Source organism: Struthio camelus, chromosome 3, assembly GCF_040807025.1.
Source record: "Struthio camelus isolate bStrCam1 chromosome 3, bStrCam1.hap1, whole genome shotgun sequence".
In the NCBI taxonomy this organism is placed as follows: Eukaryota; Metazoa; Chordata; class Aves; order Struthioniformes; family Struthionidae; genus Struthio; species Struthio camelus.
The window spans coordinates 124,804,430-124,823,293 of record NC_090944.1 but is presented as its reverse complement, the minus strand read 5'-3'; the positions used below and the strand labels follow the sequence as shown (position 1 = coordinate 124,823,293).

The window sequence follows — 18,864 nt, the reverse complement described above, 5'->3', positions numbered from 1 at the left end:
AAGGACCAGAAGAGAAGAAAGCATAATGCAGTATCTGCACAGCAGTTCACAGCTGCTCGGCTAATTGTACTCTTTTATCAGTGCCCCCTTCTAATTTGCTCAGAAATACTTATGGTGTGGACAGCACTGTGACATGCAGGCAAATAAGGAGCAACAGTCACGTGTGAGGAGAACTGCGTGCAACAGCTTAGAGTGGCCAAATCCTGCTATAATCTCATTTCCCTGCAGCTGTGATTAGGGTTGCTCCCAACATAGCACTAGGACATGACACAAGGGCATATTTTATTGGCTTGTTAATGCCTCGTGCTTGGGAAAGTTGTGAGGCTCCAGCTGTCGTTGCAGCTCTTGTCTGTAAACACAGCACTGAAAGGAAGAGGAAGGGATTTCTGTGAAGAAAATCCCTTCTCCTCCCTGCAATGCTTTCCCACCCTAGCCTTTGCTGGCACCTTCTGCCAGTGCCAGCTATTAGCAGTGGTCTCATGCCTTGAATTTTGGACCCAAAAATTAAGGTGAGAAGGCTCTGTGGCCATGTCGGCCTCCAGTTTGCATCGCTTCAGGAGCAGCAGGGCGTGCTAGGAGCAGAAGGCCTGTGAGAGTCAGGCGCCTTTGCCTGGCGCTGGTGTTAAAAACACCAAGTTTCAGGGCAAACACCTCAAGTGAGGTGCTAAAAGCTGTGAATCATTTTCTGAGGGCCGGCGGCTTTGTGCCAGGGTGGTTGGCAGGTAGACGTTGCCTGCTGTCAGAGGACTAGGAGTTAGCCTGCCTGCCAGCAGTGCCTGAAAAGCCTTCCCCATGCCTGGGGCTGGTCTTGCCATTGGATCCAACCTGGGGAAGAGTCACCGTAGTGCTAGCATATGTAAAGGGACTGCAGGGAGCATGAGCTGGCAAAGCGGATGGGTATCCTCCTGTCTGACTTCTGTAATTAAATATGGGGGGGGGGGAAGTGAAAAGTAATTTTTGATTTTTGGAGGAGGTATATGCTAAATGTAGGTCCATGCTGTCAGCAGCTCATAAAGCAGGATGCGAACAACTGCAAAAGTATTTTTTTTTTATTTCATTTCTTTACTGTGCTGGTTCTGTCTAAGCATGACTGTCTGGCAATATAGCTGCAGATTCATAGTTTCATAGACATTAAGACCAGATGGACCCATTAGATCAGCTATTCTGCTTACCCATATTACCTTGACAGTTACCTACCAAGAGTCCAATAACTCATGATGCCAATTGTGCCACAGACTTCTTCCTCCAGAAGGGCCCAGTGGAACAGTCAGGAAACGGCTTGAGGGCAATAAGGAGACATGTCCTATAGTGGCAAGTTATCCAGATTTTTGGAATAGTCCCACCCAGCACCGACCTTTGCTAGTGCAAATGTGTGTGTCTTGTTCCTGTGCAGTGCTGGCAGTCAGGGCCCAGGCTGAGCTCACCTGAGTACGTCCTGCCCGGGGTAAGCTCCTATCTATTTTGGGACAGCTGATGGATGCACAGCTCTTTTCACTTTGCAGAATCAGGCCTGGATTCATAAAGATAATGATCATTGTAGTCATTAATAAATTGAATTCATGGCCTCTCCTGGTGGCCTTGACAGCCCCTCAGAGGAAAGTGCTTCTGAAATATGCAGTGCAGAAGTAATTACAGGAGCACAAAATAGCAAGATGATTCTGAGATGTAAGCTGTGCTGCATATAAAGGGACCTACTTACCATCTAGCTCTTCCCATTGTGATAGCACCTGCTGTGCAATAGGCAGATTTCAAGTCCGCTAACTTCAAACAGATTGTAAGAAGCTTTGAAATGCACTTTTAAGAGAGTTGTGCCTAGCAGAGCCCCTCTGGTAATTGATTTACCCCAGTTTAATGTAGCAGAGGATGAAATGAGAGATAACACCAGGATCCACCCTGCTTTAGGATAGAAAGATAAAATGCTGAAGCTGCTTTTCTTGTAGAAATCTCTTTCCGTGTGTGGATGTGTGGAGGGAGCCTTGAAATTATCCCCTGCAGCCGCGTTGGACATGTCTTCCGGAAGAAACATCCGTACGTCTTTCCGGAGGGAAATGCCAATACATACATTAAGTAGGTATTTTGCACTTGCCTTGCTTTTGTGAAATGGAATAAAGTGCTGACTTGTGAGAAGGGGTTGTGTGTTAGAAGGTGAGCAGAGAAAATGGGGAGAAGATTTGGGTGAAACATTTGGAAATATCCATGAGCAGGACTCTCCTGAGCCAAAGCAAATGAAAGCCACTGTGACCGTCTCCCTTAGCGTTTCCACCGAGTCGAGAGCGTGACAGAAATGGGATGCTCTAACGTTACCTTTCATGACTACTGAAATGGCGGGGCAGCCCCAGCAGCTCCCTGAGCCCGAGTTATCAGAACAGCAAATGGCTCAGAGGTCTAAGGTTATTAGAAGTCACTTAATAATGACCTGAAATCAGACTATCAGCAATGTCTGTCGGTCTCGAGAGACCTTAGCTTAGGGCTGACCATGGCTCAGCTGAACGAGAAAATGTGATTCCAGATGCCCCTCAGGAAGCAGAAGCTCTGGAAAGAGAAGCAGAGCAGCGTGTTGGACTGAGCTGCCAGGGAAGCAGCTTTGTCTCTGAGCTGGTACCGCCTCTTGAGCGGAGCCCAAGCTGCTCAGCACTGTGGGACGGGGAGTGATCAGCTGCATGCTCGCTGGCTGCTGGATACCCGGCCTGTGGAGGATGAGCCCAGACCCTGGGATCCTGAGGGAGCAGCTGGGGAGTCCCAGCAGAAGCTTTTCACACACAAGAACAGAGGCAGAACCTGGCCAGCTAAGATGGGCCAAGTCCCTAGAGACAGCTGGCCAAGGAAGGAGGCAGTCCAGAAGTGGAAAGAAGTTGGAGAGAGATGATGGGAACAACCAGTGAAGTCGGGAATGGATTTCCTCCTCTTCTCAGAGCTCTAGGCTGAAGGTTATCTATTAAGTAGGTAACAGAGAAAAACACTGGCAGCACTTATGCTTAATACAGGATTGTTTCTCAGATAAGCTGCGTTTGTATGTGTTTACACACCGTGGGTTCCTTTTTGTGTGGGTTTCCTAGTATCATAAAAAGCGTTGGTAACGTTTGTGAACACCCAGCTGCCTGCACCAGTAACCTGTTTGTTCTCTCTACATCTTCTCTAGGTTTTGCATGTGATAATGAATGCAAATTACACATCTCAGTTATACCTAATACACCTAATATACATACATACATACATATATATATATATATATATAAAATATATATACCTAATAATCTCAGTTATACCACAGCATGTGAGGCAGGAAAGGCACTTTTCAAATGGGTAACCAGAGGTGGCTCTGTATCACCTTGCTTCAAAAAGATGGCAGTGAGCAGAGAAGGGTGTCACTAACCTGAAGAGGGAGGGCACAAATTTGAAAACACCGTGGGGGCTCTTGTTTTCGGTAAGGAAGTAAGACCCCTGCGTTAAAGGCTGGGGGGTGGCCAAAGCTCCACTTTTCAAGTCACTGAAAACCAGTGTGGACACAGTGTCTAACCTTACGCTGCCTGCAGGAGTAGTAAGGGGAACTTTAATGGGCTGGCTCTTTCTGGCTGATACCCCAGGCACCTTTGGACTTTGGGGGAGATTTGAATCAACACCTAGATGTAAGCCTTGGCATTTGTTCCCACGTTTCCTATAACCCAAAATGAGATCAGGAAGCCAGACATAAATACCTTGAACTTTGAGGAAGGTTAGATACACATGTAGATGTTGTATTTAGATACTTCAAAAAGAGTGCTTAGACTAATGCAGTGACGTTAGAGAGAGAGGAAAAAAAAGCACCATGAATCAGCAAGGGATTGGAAAGTAAACTGGAGATACGTGTCCTTAGGCATTAGGAGCTGGGTTTTGATTCGCCCTATGGTATCTATCTGCCTTAAGCTTAACGTGGAAGTATATACACTACTGAGTAGTATATATACTACTGACTGAGAGGAGGAGCAGAGTCTGGCAACCTGATGCTCTGTGTACCTTCAGGCACCTATGTTTAAAGAGAGATAGTAACAAAAAATATCTCTGTGTTTCTGCCAGATATTGATTTTTTTTCTTTTCCACACAGCCTCTTCTTGTGCAGCTGTGTGAGAGGCAGCTCAGGCTCCAGCCTCATGCTGGGTTCACGTGAAGGTTGTCACTTCTTCTGTGCCGCAGTGAGATCCAAGGGTGCAAAGAGTAGGAAAGTCCATACAGGATTAACACAAAATATTTGGCCTCAGTGTTTGGCAAACTTTGCACTACTTTTCAGAGCTGCATTGCAGCTGCTAAAGAAAAGCCCAAATAGGTCTGCCTGGGAGATGACGCTTAAGGAAGAGAAGCCGCGCTTGTGAGTCTGATGGATACAAAGCATCTAGCTGAGCCCGAGATGTGAATTCCTTGCCTGAGCTGTGGTCTGTTTTGTGCTTAGTGCCTGGAGTGACAGGGAGGAGGAATATCTCCTCTGGTAGCGAGGAGTGAGTTGGCTCAAACGCAGTTTGGGTCAAGCCAAAGACCAAGTCAAAGATGGGAGCAGAGTGGGGTGGAATAGGCAGTCTATAAGGGGCCTCCCTTTAGGAAATGTGGGTCTCACCTCAGGCTTCCTTAGTTTCACTTGTCTTTCATTGCCTCCCTTAGAAACACCAAGCGCACAGCGGAGGTGTGGATGGACGAGTTCAAACAGTACTACTACGCGGCTCGTCCTGCAGCGCAAGGAAGGCCTTATGGAAAGTAAGTGTCTTTCTCTGGTGGCAAGCGGGCCCCTGCCTGCACCCAGCCCATCTGCCTGCTGCAGTGGGCGTTCGCAGTGTCGTTGCCTTGCTGTGGAAACCCGCCTGCATTGTTTCTGTAGTAACACTGAACTGAGTGCTAATGGTGGGCAGATGCTACAAGCACGGCAACAAAACATATAAACAGCCAGTTTATATGCCGTGCTAGTTCATCTCAATGAGTGAACCAAACCTTGGTGAGGGAAGACTTCCCTCAACCCATTTCATGTCCTTGACGTTATGTTCAACTGGTTCTAGGCACTGGGGAGAGTTTGGGGTGAGAGTTTAGAGGTCTTGCTGGCAGCCGAGCAGCAGGAAAATTGGCAAATTCTGAATGCAGAAAGGCTTTATTGGAAATAAATGTTTTACAAATGCAATGCATTTGCTTTGCGAAGCAAATGTTTTACCTTCAGAATATTTGCCACTCTTTCTTTGGATTAGTCAGAAACCTCTCCTTTTCAAGAAGAGTTTACATATTTTTATTAATTTCTCATTTTCACATGCTCTTTATTTCCTTAGAAAGTTTCCAAATCCAGAAACAAATTCCTTCTGGCTACTTTTCAGTTTCCAGGGAAAGTATATTAAAATCCTGGAGAACAACTTATTTCAACAGAATTCACATCCTCTTCCCATCTGTTAGCATGGGATGAAGTAATAGCTCTGCCTGACTGAATAAATGTGGATGTAGAGAAGACAGACTATGGAAAAGGAAAGTACTGTAGGTTTCCTACTGCTGCGTAAGTGCCAGCTCACAACAGCTCCATGAGTAGAGGCTGACCTAACGAGGAATGGAGCCCGGAGAATGTCCCATACAACATGATTGATCCCTCAGCAGAAATGTGGCCCTGATTAATGAAAGAAGGAAGGATTTGACCATGTGATTTAAGTTCTGCTGAGTTCATTAAGACTTAACTGTGTGTTTCAGTGCTCCTGTGAATCAAGGCGGTCTGTAGTCCTATAAACTAATAGTAACTTCTAATAGTATATATTCATTTCCTAGTACATTATTATATTACATTAATGCTTACTGTAGATAGAGTATGTTTGTTACTAATCATTTTTAAATGACTGTACTTTTCTATGTGCCTTTTCATCCATCAAACTCCAAGCTCCTTGGTAAAGTGGCAATGTCATCACCCTGTTTTACCCACTGAGACTCCCATAGAGATAGAGATTAAGAAATGACTGACCAAGGTCATGCAGCAGGTGACATGATCTCTAATCTCCCTGATGCTCTGATATTTGCTTTCTGTGCATTGTTTGCTTTCTCTCATCCTCCCTTTTGATGCCTGAGTCTAGCCCTCGTGATTTCTGTTCCATCTCCACAATATTTTCTCCCCACAGTGTCCAGAGCAGAGTGGAGCTACGGAAGAGGTTGAAATGCCACAGCTTTAAGTGGTACCTGGAAAACGTTTATCCTGAACTTAGGTACGGATCAATGATCTCAGTCTGGTTTCTAGCACTCCAGTGGGACTGCTAGTCCCTCCCACCCCCAGTGATCTTTCCTCTGCTCCTCCAGCCACCCACACCTCCCCCTGACTGTCACTCCAGGCCCCCTCAGCATCCCAGCCCCTTCACCTCAGCACCACCCAGAGTCAGGCCATCCAGAAGTCACTCAGTGCCCGATGGCATCACCAATGGGTCCTCTTCTCCCTATTACATCTCTGTCCCACTGCTTCCCAGCAGCAGTGTTTGTGGACCTCTTATTCTTCCGGTTCAACCTCGGACCCTCATTCCTCACTTCTTCCCAGACCTATGGTCCTTCCCTCCAGCTTTCTCCTGCCCCAGAGAGCTGAGAGGGAGGAAGAGGCACAAAGACCCCCTTGCTCAGGCCTCACAGAAAGGCACGATGAATTGTTTGCTGTTTTTAAACATAGCTCACTCACAGTGTGACATAGTTCATTTGTGATCCTGCTTTCAGTAAGCAGTAATAGCCACGTTCCTCCGTGGCTCTTTGCCACAGGGTTTCCAGCGCTGGCGAGGTACACAACGCTGGTTATTTTCTCTAGCAGAGACCATCTGGTCTAGCGGTCGCAGGTCCCATCTGGTTTGGAGGTGGTTGTTCACGGCCCACCACAGGCAGCAGAGCAGCAACAAGGACAGCTGAGTGCAGCCCAGGCCCTGCCTGCAGTGCCCAAGGGCATGCGCTGCTCCAGGTTTGGGTAAGACAGCTCTTAGGGCTTCCACGGGTATCTCCCTGCCTATGCTACATGACAGATGTTACAGGGAAGTATCACAGGTTGGAAAATCCACCATCGCCTTTGGTGAGTTGTTTTGGTACGTAGTGACTCTGTTTACAAAAAAAAGCACCTTATTTCCAATCCTCTCACACTCCAGTCCTTTAAATTTGTGGTGCTTTTCTGTTATACTTTTCTGTTATCCAACTCCACTGTAAGAGTTTATAACGTTTATTCAGGAGACTGTGTTACTCGTAGCCTAATTCATTGTTTAATATGAACTTTCTCAGTTGCGTTTGCACAGATCCCTTTCTCGCACCAAAAATACTCCAGAATCCGTTGCATCCATTCCCTCAGTCACTACCAGGAGCTATCCTTAGGAACGGCACAAAAGTTTTGGAGGGACCCTCAGGGACCTCCTGGTGCATTCGCTGGGTATAGAATCAGGATGTGAAAATGATTTATAGCTTTGCTCTTTCACTGCAGCAGCGTTCACCGAGAAGGAAAGGGCTGTGTGCAGTTTCTGATAAAGTTTTCCCACCCCTGCAAGTTGAAGACTGACCTGCCACCTGCTCACGGTGTATTTCTTGCTCCTCTGTTTGCCTTGTGCAGTGTTATTTATTTTTCCCCTCTTATAGAAGCCAACCATTCAGCTATGGATGCTGCTTCTGCAGTGTCTGTCTCCCTGTAGTGCTCACAGAGGTTCAGCGCTGAGACAGATTTTGTCATTCTCATTTTCTGAAGGTGAACTCTGAGGTGCTGATGGCACCCTCCTTACCCCCACAGAGCCTCCTTCTGAACAGCCCATGTGTCTTGGGGAGAGGAGATGTTATTTTCTGCTGTTCCTGCAGGATTCCCGAGGAATCGCTGTACCAGTCTGGGATGATCAGGCAAAGGCAGAGCTGCCTGGAATCATACAAGTCCGAAGGTCAAGAGTTCCCAGTCTTGAGCTTAAGTCCTTGCATCAGCAGCAAAGGCACGGCAGCTACGGCACAGGTAAGGTGTATTGCCTGTCCCCATAATGCAAGCTGAAGAGAAGGCTCTGGTGCAGCTTCAAGATGATTTTCTAAGTATACTAAAGCTCTGCTGCCAGACTGAGATGTTATTAAAGCCTGTTAAGTCCTACTTGCCTCAGCGGGGTCCCTCACAAGCAGCAGGAATTGGTGCAGTAGCCAGGCAGCTCCAGAACAGGATGGACTACTTTTCTCCTTGCTAGCCGACACTGAGCGCTCCCTGTTGCTGGCCTGGAACGCCCTGTGTCGTTCATGTGCAGAGATCAGAGGAAGACAAAGAGAACTATAATTTCCTCTCATTTTTCAGCCTTATTTCTTTCAAAATGCACTGAATTGCACTGGTATTTATAACTTCATAGTCTGCATTCTTTCAATATTAAACTGCCCATTAAACTAGTGAGAATTTAATGGGGAGGATCTCATTTTTTTAATCTCCCTGAGATGAAAGAAATTTATATCAATGAGTGTGTGTTCTCTGAAGCACAGTCCTGGAAATATTAGAGCAAAGAGCAGGCACGTGCACCTTGCAGCGGATTCACTGGAGCAGGACTCTAAAGACATGGTGGGTTCGATACTTGCCTTTGCTTCAGGCTCCCTTTGTGATTTTGGGCACGTCGGTAAGTTCTCTCAGTGTTCCCATCTATAAAACAGGGAGGATAACAGTCACTTGTTTCTTTGGGGATGCCATGAAATAAATTAATAGGCAGTAGTGTACTTGCTTCCACTTGACTGTACGTCCTTAACTCTTGTGGTTACACATTCAAAACAGGTAGCTATGCATATAAAAGGCCTAGCGTGCGGATGCTGCTGAAAACTTCCCTAATTTCTTGGTGCAAATGAAGCATGTCCTTATGTGCATCTATTATGCATGCAATTGCATGCCTGCTTTTAGTCAGTAAAATAATATCTGCTTCACAGTCTAGTAAAATTAACAACGACTACTTGAATTTTAGTCAGTTCAGAAAATACAGTGAATGTAACTGCACGTACTGCACAGTTACAGTTTTTATAGTTTAACTGGTTTCCGGATTTTAAAATTCTTTTGGTTTCTTCTACTTTTTTATTGACTTTTTTACATGAACAGTAAGAGAAGTGAGCTAATGCGAGCAGGTTGTCATGTTTTACAGGAACAACTTTTCTGAAGAAAAAGAAGCGTTTTAGTGAAAATTGCAACTTTCAATGAGCTGGATGTTTTTAAAAAAAATCTAGTTGTGAAAATCAAAGGGGAAAGTGTTGCTTCAAGCCAATGTTTCAAAATGCAATGGCCTTTCTGAAATATCAATTTGATGTGATATTTTAAAATGAGAAATGGCATATCAGCAAGTTGGATTGTTTCATTCCTATCAAACACATTTTGTTTTGACGTTTCTGAGGAGATTTTCAGAATTTTTCATGGCACAAACTTTTCATCTTCCCATTCTGTTTCTGCAGCTGTTTGCAGTAGGTCAAATGTTTCCCACTGGATGGCAACTCAATTTCTTGTGCATGTCTAGGACTAACTCTGTAAGGGAACAGGAGAATGTACTACAAAGAAATCACTGAATGGCTACATTCAATAAACAGACGGGAAGAGAGAAAGATCTTTTCCCTTTTATTCTTCTTTCTCTCTCTTGAGTAGTGATCTGTTACTTGCAACCCACAGAGAACACTTCACATAGAACTAGGATTTTTAGATTTTTAGATTGTCATTGTGGATAGAAGTGTATATTTTAATCACCCAACTGCTACAAGACCACCAGAACTGATCCGTGAGGTGGGGGTTTTAGTCACCAGATTGTGTAGCATAGATTACGCAGCAGTTTCAAATGTTACTCAGTTACATGTACAGGTGTAAAAAAATTGAATAGTGATCCTCACTTTTAAAAAATTGAAGTCACATCTGGCTTGCCCTAAGCTTGATTATTGCAAAAATACGTTTAGCTAAAACAAAACTGTGCTTTCCTGACATTCAGCCAGTACAGTGGAAAAATCCTGACTGTCTAGATCCTTTATTGTTAAGGCGAGTAGCATTAATTTGATTACTTGATTCCCCTCCTGTAGCGCTTTCCCTGCTGGGGTTCCCAAGTTCTTTTCCAGCGTTAAATGCATGAAGTCTTGGGTCAGTGTGTGAGGAGACCTGAGCTGCCAAACATCACCGTACTTTGAGGGGAGAGGAACATGAACAATCAGATGGCAATCAATTCTTTGTTATTTTGACTTTTTCTGTCTCTAGTACTTGGGAAGGATATTGTGAGCCCTCTGGCCAGGTCTATAGTTTGGGCAAACTGAGAATAATACTCTGACTGCAGTGAAATTATGCAGATTTACACCCTGAGCAGGTCTTGTGAACCCTCCCTGATGGTGTTCGGTATCCATCCTGAATTACAAAAATGGACACTGAGGCACAAGGAGGCCCATCATCTTTGACCCTCTGTAGGAGAGCTCTGTCTTCTCTCAACCAGGTTACAACCTGGCCCTTCCGTCTCTGTAAGGTCTTGGAGTAGCCAGGACAGACTCTGTCCTGTGAGGTGGCTCTCCAAGAGACCTGCTCCAGAGTTAGTGACTAGCATCTATCCAAGCTAACTGGACTTTCCCTCCCAGTACATCTCAGTCATAATAATTCACTCCTTTGACCTTTCCCACCTCCAAAGACTTTGTTCTTCTTCTCCCTATCTCTTCAGCAATTCTCCACCTCCTCACTCACCACAGTCCTTGATAAGATCCTTTCATTTTCCATTTTTTGGTCTCCAGAATCACTTTTGCCTCAGAAGCTCTATCATCACAGACTTTCTCAGACAAGTATTTGAATGCCCCTGTGAAGAGCAAAGACGCTGGCTCTGATCTGTGCCTTTGATGGTGAGCAGAGATGCTAGTGGGATGCCAGCTAGGTTGAAGAATTGTGAGGATGCTCAGATATATTGCTAGGAGGTCACAGGTCTCCCAACTTGTCCCTTTTTTGTTCTGCTTTGTGTGACCTGACACAGGAACAAGGGGGCTATCACATCATACGCTCCCTGGGAAAACACATTTGCCTGAAGACCAGGGAGGCCAACTTGGCTACTTCCCTGTAAGTGGCAGAGTAGTTGCCTAAAAGAGGTTTCTTTGTGGCCCAGCAGGACAGCCAAACGGTGGGGCGTATTAATAAACCAGTGGCCATCCATGGTGGCTTGTGTGGCAGAACAAATACTGAAGGGATGGCAGAGGGCTAGCAAGAAAATAGCTCATTCTCTGGGGATTGTATTGGGAACAGTTTTCCCTCCTTGACTTTGGCATTCTGCCTCTAGTCTGGCTTTAGTGAGCCTGTTGGCATTTTTATACCTGCTCTCTTCTGGGGCCACTGGGGATGAAAGACAATGCTTCCAGGACTGTTGCTGTGGCTGAAAAGAGAGAAGGTTTAGGATCCCACAGAGCGCTCTCCGAGGTGGCTGGCCAAGCCCTTTGGCACCAGCAGGCTGTTTGGTGCAGAGGGAGTGGAGAGCAGGCTGCAGGAGTTGCATCAGCTCTGCACCTGGCACTGACATGGGCACCCTCTGCACTTTGCTTCCTCTTCCCAAGAAGTAATTTAGTGCCAGTTACATCACGGGGCCTTTTGATGAGTGAAGCACTTTGTTATCCTTAGATAACCTATGCAATTGAGTACTAACAGTTAGTATTGGAAAGTTCTTTCTTATGATGGTAAGAAGATAATAAATGAGGGCTGAGGTTAGCCTAGGCTTCGTCGTAAGCATTTTTCCCTGGCTGCTATCCTGGCTTTAGGGTGCTGCTGACCTCTTCGAGCTCGGTAGCGGAGCTCATACAGCTCTGCCATGTAACGCTGGGCTCCTGTCGGGCTGTTGCGTGACAGGCTGAGGGGCTCCTTTTTCCCTCTGCCAGCAAAGCTATGCCAAGCCAAAGGTCACATTTTAAAATAATTTCTTCAGTTCAGAGCAATGCTGAGTAGCGGTGACAGGTGCCTCCTCAAATGATGCTAAAGCCTTAAAAAATAGTCTCAAGCCTCAGATGGGAGTGAGTGTTATCCAGGGCTTCAGAGGAGAGCAGCTAGTGCACGGGCGATTGCCAGCTGCTGTGCGTGGCTGGTGCCTCTGCTCTTCCAGTCTGCTCCCTTCCTCTTTGCTCTCTGTAGCTGCACCAGTGCTTAACGAGGAGCTGCCTTGTCTTTGAAAAGCCAGGAAACCTTGGTCTCTGTTCCATCTTGTGTGTTTGTTTTCACTTCATGTCAGGTGTCAGGTCTCGGCCCCGGTTGTCATGTCTTCCGGCCAGTCTGCAGCCCTTGGGTTGTGTTAGCTCTTTGAAGGTCTCTCTGCGTAGGTGCACCCTGTGCCCTTTTCGCCACAAACCCTGCAGCGCAAATCACTGCTGTTGTTACTGCTGTGCTGGTCACATGAGGGCTGAGTGTGCCAGGGGTTGAAGGAAGATAAAGTAGTTTCTCACGGGAAGGAAGCTGGAATTTTCATCTGGACTGATACAAATAACAGAAGAGTTAGGATAAATTTAAAAATTCACATGGCCGTTTGCCTGTATTTTAACTCAAAGCCTTTCATGGATTCGGCAGTGTTCAAGTGACTTTATTTTCCCAGCCTTCATTTGCTACATCATTTTCTCTGGGTTTCATCTAGGGCTGAAGAGGAAAGAGACATGATTAGAACTGGACAAAACATTTCCAACAAGGCTGGCTTCCAGAAAAAGCCATTCTGTCAAAATAGAGGAGCCTTGTGAAAATCTGTCAGTTTAGATAAAGACTGTAGCAGGACAGCCTGGGGGCAAGAGGAGGAAGATCTGATGTCGGTAATCAAACTGACACATATATCTGAGCCATATAGGCCTCACTTCTTACGAGAATAGCAGCTTAGGAGGCAAGGTTACCATAACCCTTCTGTCCCATAGCGCTTTGCTAAATGAGAGGATGATCCTGCCTCGAGAGGATGTGAGTATCAGGAAGGCTTGAACAGAGCCTGGCCTGGAAAAAAATATGGGGAAACTCTGGGAAGAGCAGTACTCCATGAAATGCCTCAGGGAAGCAAAGAGATTATATAGGTCAAGAAGTCCCACTCTCTGTGACTTAGCTGCAGAATTAACTTGTTGTTTAGGAGCCTTGTAGCCATCGGCGCAGCTCAAGCTCTGTTTGGAGTTAAAACGAAGAAGAACTGGTTAAAAACGTAAAGGAGGTTTTCAAAGCAGCTTGTAGGCAGTGCTGGTGCCAAGAACAGGTGTTGGAGCTTGCCCCTTAGGGCTTGATTCTTCACAGATGCAGGACTAATTTGGCACATGATTTCCCAGGCTGGTAGTTTACACAGCAGCTGACAGCATGCGTGGTTGGGATGTCTGGAACTTGTTCACTGTAGGATCAGGTGAACTCTGCACCGTCTGATAAAGAAGACATAGTTGCCAGACGGCCATCTGGGTGCAGACTATGGCTCTGAAAATGCATGCTTGTTGTATGCGGAGATCCTGAGCAGCTCTCGCTGAGGAGCCTGTAAGCGGGCTGTTCAGCCAGGTTTGATTTCCATGAGATGGTGGGGAGTTACTGGGCTAAGAGTCAGGGGATGTGAGAGGCACAGTGTGAAGTCCCTGTGGGTCTGGGTCTGCTGTACAAAAGTGTATTTTCCCTTCCAGGTGGCTAAGAACCTGAATGAAGTGGAATTTATATTCCCAGGGACTAAATGCCTATAGCTGTCTGTTTTGAAGTTGGGGAGAGGGGTTAGAACTGCTGACTGTGACAAATACCGAAGGGGTGGAAATGCTTCCCTGCTCTAATAACTCAGGCTAATGTAACCCAAAACCTCCACAATTCAAAGTCACTGGGAGCCGCAGGTGTCCTAGAGCTCTGAAATCGGGCCAGTCGTTCTTTGCTTGTCCTTTTGGCACTAAGAAAATATTGCAGTCTCTCGGAAGCGTTTTCTACTCTTTGATTTTCCCAGACTCAGCCTAGAAGCACTGGACGTCGAGTCCTGCCTTCCCCTCCCTTGCAAATATCCTTGCTCCCTTCACTCCCACTGGGGGCACCTCACAGCTCTGGTTCCTCCGTATCTGAGCTTGTGGTTGTTTTGCTTTTCCTCTGCACCTTCGTTCCCAGTGGTTCTCCCACTTCTCACAGCCTGTACCCTGGCACCTGCCTTGACAACTGTGGCCCACTGCAATGACCCTCTCCTTCCCTGGCTCTCTGGCCTGCTCTCACCAGCCTGGTTATTTCAGCCCTTGCTGGTGATGCCAGCCTGCCGTTCAGCCTCCAGTCCCGCTCACCCGCTCCTGCCACGGTTTGGCAAGCTACTTTCCAGTTGCTCCCGCTGCTGCTTGCTTTACATCCATCTTGGAGGGGTTTAACATCAGGATTTGATCCTGCTTTGCACGCAGGCTAGAGGGCCTTGGAAACCCTTCTTCTTTCTGATTTCAAAGTTAGTGCCTGCACAAAGTTATAAGCAAAAAAAAAAAAAAAAAAAAAAAACCCATTCAAGAAGTTACTCTCCAGGTTTACGTAACAGTATGATTTGCAGTTTCCCTTAAGCCAAAAAAGCTCTTACCTACTTAGATACACAGAAAAATAGCGCTGAGGCATCCCTACCTGGAGAATCTGAGATCCACAGGAGGTGCTCTTGGGTAATATGTACACAGATAATGATGGAAAGTGTTCAGCTGGAATAAGCACTGGAGGAAACCTCTGTGAAGTATTCCTGGGCTTAGGGGTGTACGTGTACATACATGATCCTTTATCCAGCACATTTGAAAATCTTGGTCAAATTGTCAGCCGCTCCTCTTTTTCTCCCAAGGATAATCCTGGAGAGACCCTGATGTATGGTAAGCTTATGGTAAGGGTCTGTGCTGTTCCACAGATTTCTTGGGCTGAGATGATAAAGAGCAAAAAAAACAAAAAAAAAAAAAAAAAGAAAAAACACAGAAAAAGCAGCCTAAGAAAACTCCAAGACAGCACAGGTGAAAAGGAATAGCAGTGGTCATACCAAACCAGTACAGAATGCATTTGGAGTCCTGCTCCTTTGACGTTGAGGAGAACTTTACCCCTGAGTTTTGTGGAAGTGGGAACAGAATTCCAGGGAATTGCAGCTATCTGCTGCAGATCACCTCCTCTCTTCTGCTGCCAGCCATAAAGCATTTCTGCTGCACTTCCTCAGAAAGAGAGGGTGGTGCGTTGTGTGGTTAGTATTGCTTCTGCCTCATTTTTGCTGCCTTTCCACACCTCTACCGTTTCTGAACCACAGTCCAGTTCTGGTCATTAAATTGTTTCGTTGTGACCCCTTTTCTCCCAGCAGCTTTTGCAGACTTTTTCCTGTGGTTCATACAGTCCTCCAGTGACAGCGGCAGATTTGGGGAGGTTTGAAACATCCTAGTGACTCGTCCTTGTGCCTTTTGATGTCAGTGAGGTTTGCCTTGGTTTCAGGGGAGGCAGGAGCCAAGCCGAAGTGTTTGCTTATTCGTCAGAGAAATGCCAGGAATGAACCCTAACCTCCTTTCTTTTCTTAAAAAAGAAATTTTTTCTCTTTGCAGGAATGGACATACACGTACAACCATCAAGTCCGCCAGCAACAGCTGTGCTTGTCAGTGTACACCCTCTTCCCAGGTTCCCAGGTGCTGCTGTCACCTTGCAAGGAAGGTGACAACAAGCAGGTAAGCCCTTTTATTGATCTCCTATTTTCCTTGGATCATTTTTTCAAGTTTCCTTTCTTTCCAGCAAGGGCAACAAGATATTACTGAACAGCAGATCGCCTGGGTGTTCTGACTTCATCTGGAAAGCACAGTCTGTGTGGGAGCACAGACTCTGGCCTATTCAGCCCTTTGCCTCTCAAATAAGTGGGTCGATAAGGATGTCTGTTAGTGCGGGTGGTGATCTGGATACTTATCCACAGAAGTCAAACTGAAACTGGCAATTTAGTTTGCACAGGCTGCCAGTCAGCCCGCAGATGCTAGCATTTCTCAGAAGTTAATCATCTAGCTGGCATTTGAACCATTGACCTGGGGAAAAGCCGTTAGTGATATATTATCTATCTGAAGGCTGCAAGCTGGGCAGAGGCTGAGTTCTGATGAATCTAGTGTATGTCTGACAGCAGAAGCACTCAGCGTGCGCCCTGCTCAGCATGGGCTGGGGGGTGCTCTGTGATGGCCAGCATCAAGCCAGGAAAACTTAGTATTTTTGATGCTGGGAGAGTATACTAAAAGCCTGATGAGGAGGAGGTTTTTTTTACCCGTGTGTCTTATCCCGTCTATGTCTCTCCACAGCGATGGGGTAAGGTCGGGTCGCATATTGAGCACATAGCTTCGCGCTTCTGTTTGGACACTGAGACCATTGGGGACACAAACGAGAGTACCAAAGAGCTTGTCATCAACCCTTGTGAGAGCACAGCCATGAGTCAGCGCTGGGACATGGTGATGTCTTGACCTGCTTGAGGACTTACCTCGCTGGGCCAGGCACCAAGACTTTGCTACAAGCAGCCAAGATAAACCAAATGGAGCTCAAATGCAAAACCATTGGGGGTCCTTGTGGGGCAGGAGAAGAATCATTCAAATAAAAATAAGAACGTGGCCCTCCAGGCTGAACAACAAATGTTGACTGCAGGACGTGTAGCCATTATTGGCTTGTTGGCAGTCATACATTCAAACAGAAGGGATGGCAAGAAACCAATCTTGAAATGTCTTAAAGTGATGCTGCACAAGGAGAGGACTTGCCAAGGATGCTAAGAAACATAACCTGGGGTCAGGTGGAAAACACTGAGTAGTCTTTGCACTTTTTGTTGCAGTGGCTGAGTTTGTCTTCTGAAGACAGCGTGGGTGGAGCTGTGTTGCACATTTTAGTTTGTGTGTGATCCATGTGTGTGTTGTGTATACAGAGAGGCAGTGCTGTCATTTAGGAGTGCAGCCAGGATCAAACCAGCAGGTAATGGAGAAGTCCTGCTCTGTGCAAACTGCCCGTGGGAGGGTATTGAATCTCTAAAGGCCAAGCAAACAGAGGATTCATTGTGTGAGGTTAAAGGATACAAACCGCTGTGACACTGGAAGGAGAAGCAGTAACATGATTATTTCACCTCTCTGAAGGCCATGGGTGAGCCTCAGCCACTGAAAATTCCCTTGTAATCTCAATATTTGTCTCTCACTGCTTCAGATTTGGAATAAGTCAATTTTTCATAACAGTAGTATTCCATAAAAGTAATATTTTTGGTAATTGAAGGTAATTGTGTCATATTTGTGTCTCCTAATTTCCTGACTACAAAAGGAACAAAGGAGGTAATTAAAACTAGAGACTGTTGAAAAGGAAAAGGGATAGGTAAAGGAGTTGCCTGGTTTTGCTTCCCAAGTATCTTGTAGCCCAAGATGTGAAGTGATGAAGAAATGGTTTGGGACTGCCCTAGTTATACCTCTGAGCCCTGAACCCTGGGTCACGAAGTACCTCTCTCCTGACATCTTTTAGTGTAGGCCGATTTCCTCAGGCTTTGGAGATATGGCATTAACCAGAGGTCATGTCAAGGTGCTAAAGCTATTGGGGAGTTATACTTCTCCTGCCAAAGGAGAAAAGGACAGAAGAACTCAGAAGAGGAAGTTACAGAGAAAAATGAAGGGCCCTTTCTAACCTACCCTTCAGAGCAGATGCCACTATGGCAACAGGTAACAGACAGTGAATCACCAAGAGCTGTATGTACAGCTCTTGTGTAATAACAACTCTTGCGGAGAGTTTTCATAAGACTCTAAATGTGACTTGAAAGCAAATACAGTTTGTACCTCTAAAAGCCCTAGGCTCTAATGAAAATCCCATCCTTTGGTCCCTGTCCTCAAACTACAGATAGAATACCGTAAGCTTTGAGGCTTGAAGCTCTCTCGGTATCCCTTCTTGAATAACGTGCTGGCTGTCAGGATTTTACTGCCTCAGTTTCTCCTCCCTCAGTGATGGCAGAAAGCGGTATGTGTAAATCTCCTTGGCTTTAGAGGCAAAACCAGTATAACTCTCTTTATCTATAAAAGGTCACAGGATATAAATGCTTTCCTGTGTGCTGTAGTGATGGCTAATCTAATGAAGCTCCCGAGTGCAAACCTCAAGGACTTCTATTACAGAAGGGCTGGTAGATTCATGGTGGGAGATTGCATTATTTTCATGTCACCACTTTCCAAAGGAAACAAAGGGAAATATTCAAAATGTAACGGACCCATTTCACAAAGAAGGTTTGTGACCTTGTGGTCGTTGTATTTAATTGAACCAGGAAATATCACACCTGATTTTCTCCCTGATGACAGGCAAGTTGTAGTAATTCCCTATTCAGTGCTCACAAGGGAAAGCAGCTTGCAAGAGCTCGCAACTTAATGTGTTCACATCTGTGCCGTGCTTGCAGCCTGGGACGGCAGAGGTGCTTAAAGAGAGAAAATGCTGCTGCCTTGAACCCATTAGCTGAACAACCTGGCTTCAGTTTGAAGTCCAGCATCTGCCAGGTATGCTCTGAACCAGAAGTCAGACACATGTAGCTTACTATTTTCCACCTGAGCCTAAAACATCCGTTCTGCTAACAGCCAAAGCTCTCTAAACAGGTAACGCTCTTTGCCTTAGTAGAAACAGCTACCTCATTGCACATATGTGTGCTTGAGAAACTTGTATGTATGGGACCTGCATAGATGTATTCTGGGAATAAGTTGTTTGAACAGCTCTTCATCTCTCTTGCCTTTTGCGAAGGACTGAATCTGAGTGCTGTACACAACCCTTCCTGTCCCAAGATGCACACTGAAGTGATCACTGTGAACCTGTTTGGGGGTAGTTGGACGCAGGAGGTGGGGAACATGACATCAGGAACAGCATCCCCTACAAGGGAGCTTACGTCACTCAGTTAAATCTCTTGCAAGCCCCAAAGCTGCTAAGTACCTGAAAGTCCTGGGAAGCAGCAGCCGCTCAGCAAACTGATGTTTGTTTCATGCGTCCATTAGCCATAACTCTTAGACTACAGCATGCTT

The 18,864-nt window shown here is 46.0% G+C and overlaps 1 protein-coding gene across 6 annotated transcripts in view; it reads left to right on the top strand.

Annotated features, from left to right (window-relative positions):
- Positions 1–17,100, top strand: part of GALNT14 (polypeptide N-acetylgalactosaminyltransferase 14) — a 137,759-nt gene extending 120,659 nt beyond the window's left edge. For all 6 annotated transcript variants that reach the window (XM_068940113.1, XM_068940111.1, XM_009686180.2 and 3 more), the window contains 6 exons: positions 1,941–2,067; positions 4,630–4,722; positions 6,105–6,188; positions 7,789–7,933; positions 15,427–15,546; positions 16,156–17,100. In XM_068940113.1, the coding sequence (XP_068796214.1) occupies positions 1,941–2,067; positions 4,630–4,722; positions 6,105–6,188; positions 7,789–7,933; positions 15,427–15,546; positions 16,156–16,314 (728 nt within the window). In that variant the 3' untranslated portion in view covers positions 16,315–17,100. The remainder of the gene's footprint in view (positions 1–1,940; positions 2,068–4,629; positions 4,723–6,104; positions 6,189–7,788; positions 7,934–15,426; positions 15,547–16,155) is intronic.
- Positions 17,101–18,864: the final 1,764 nt, after the last annotated feature.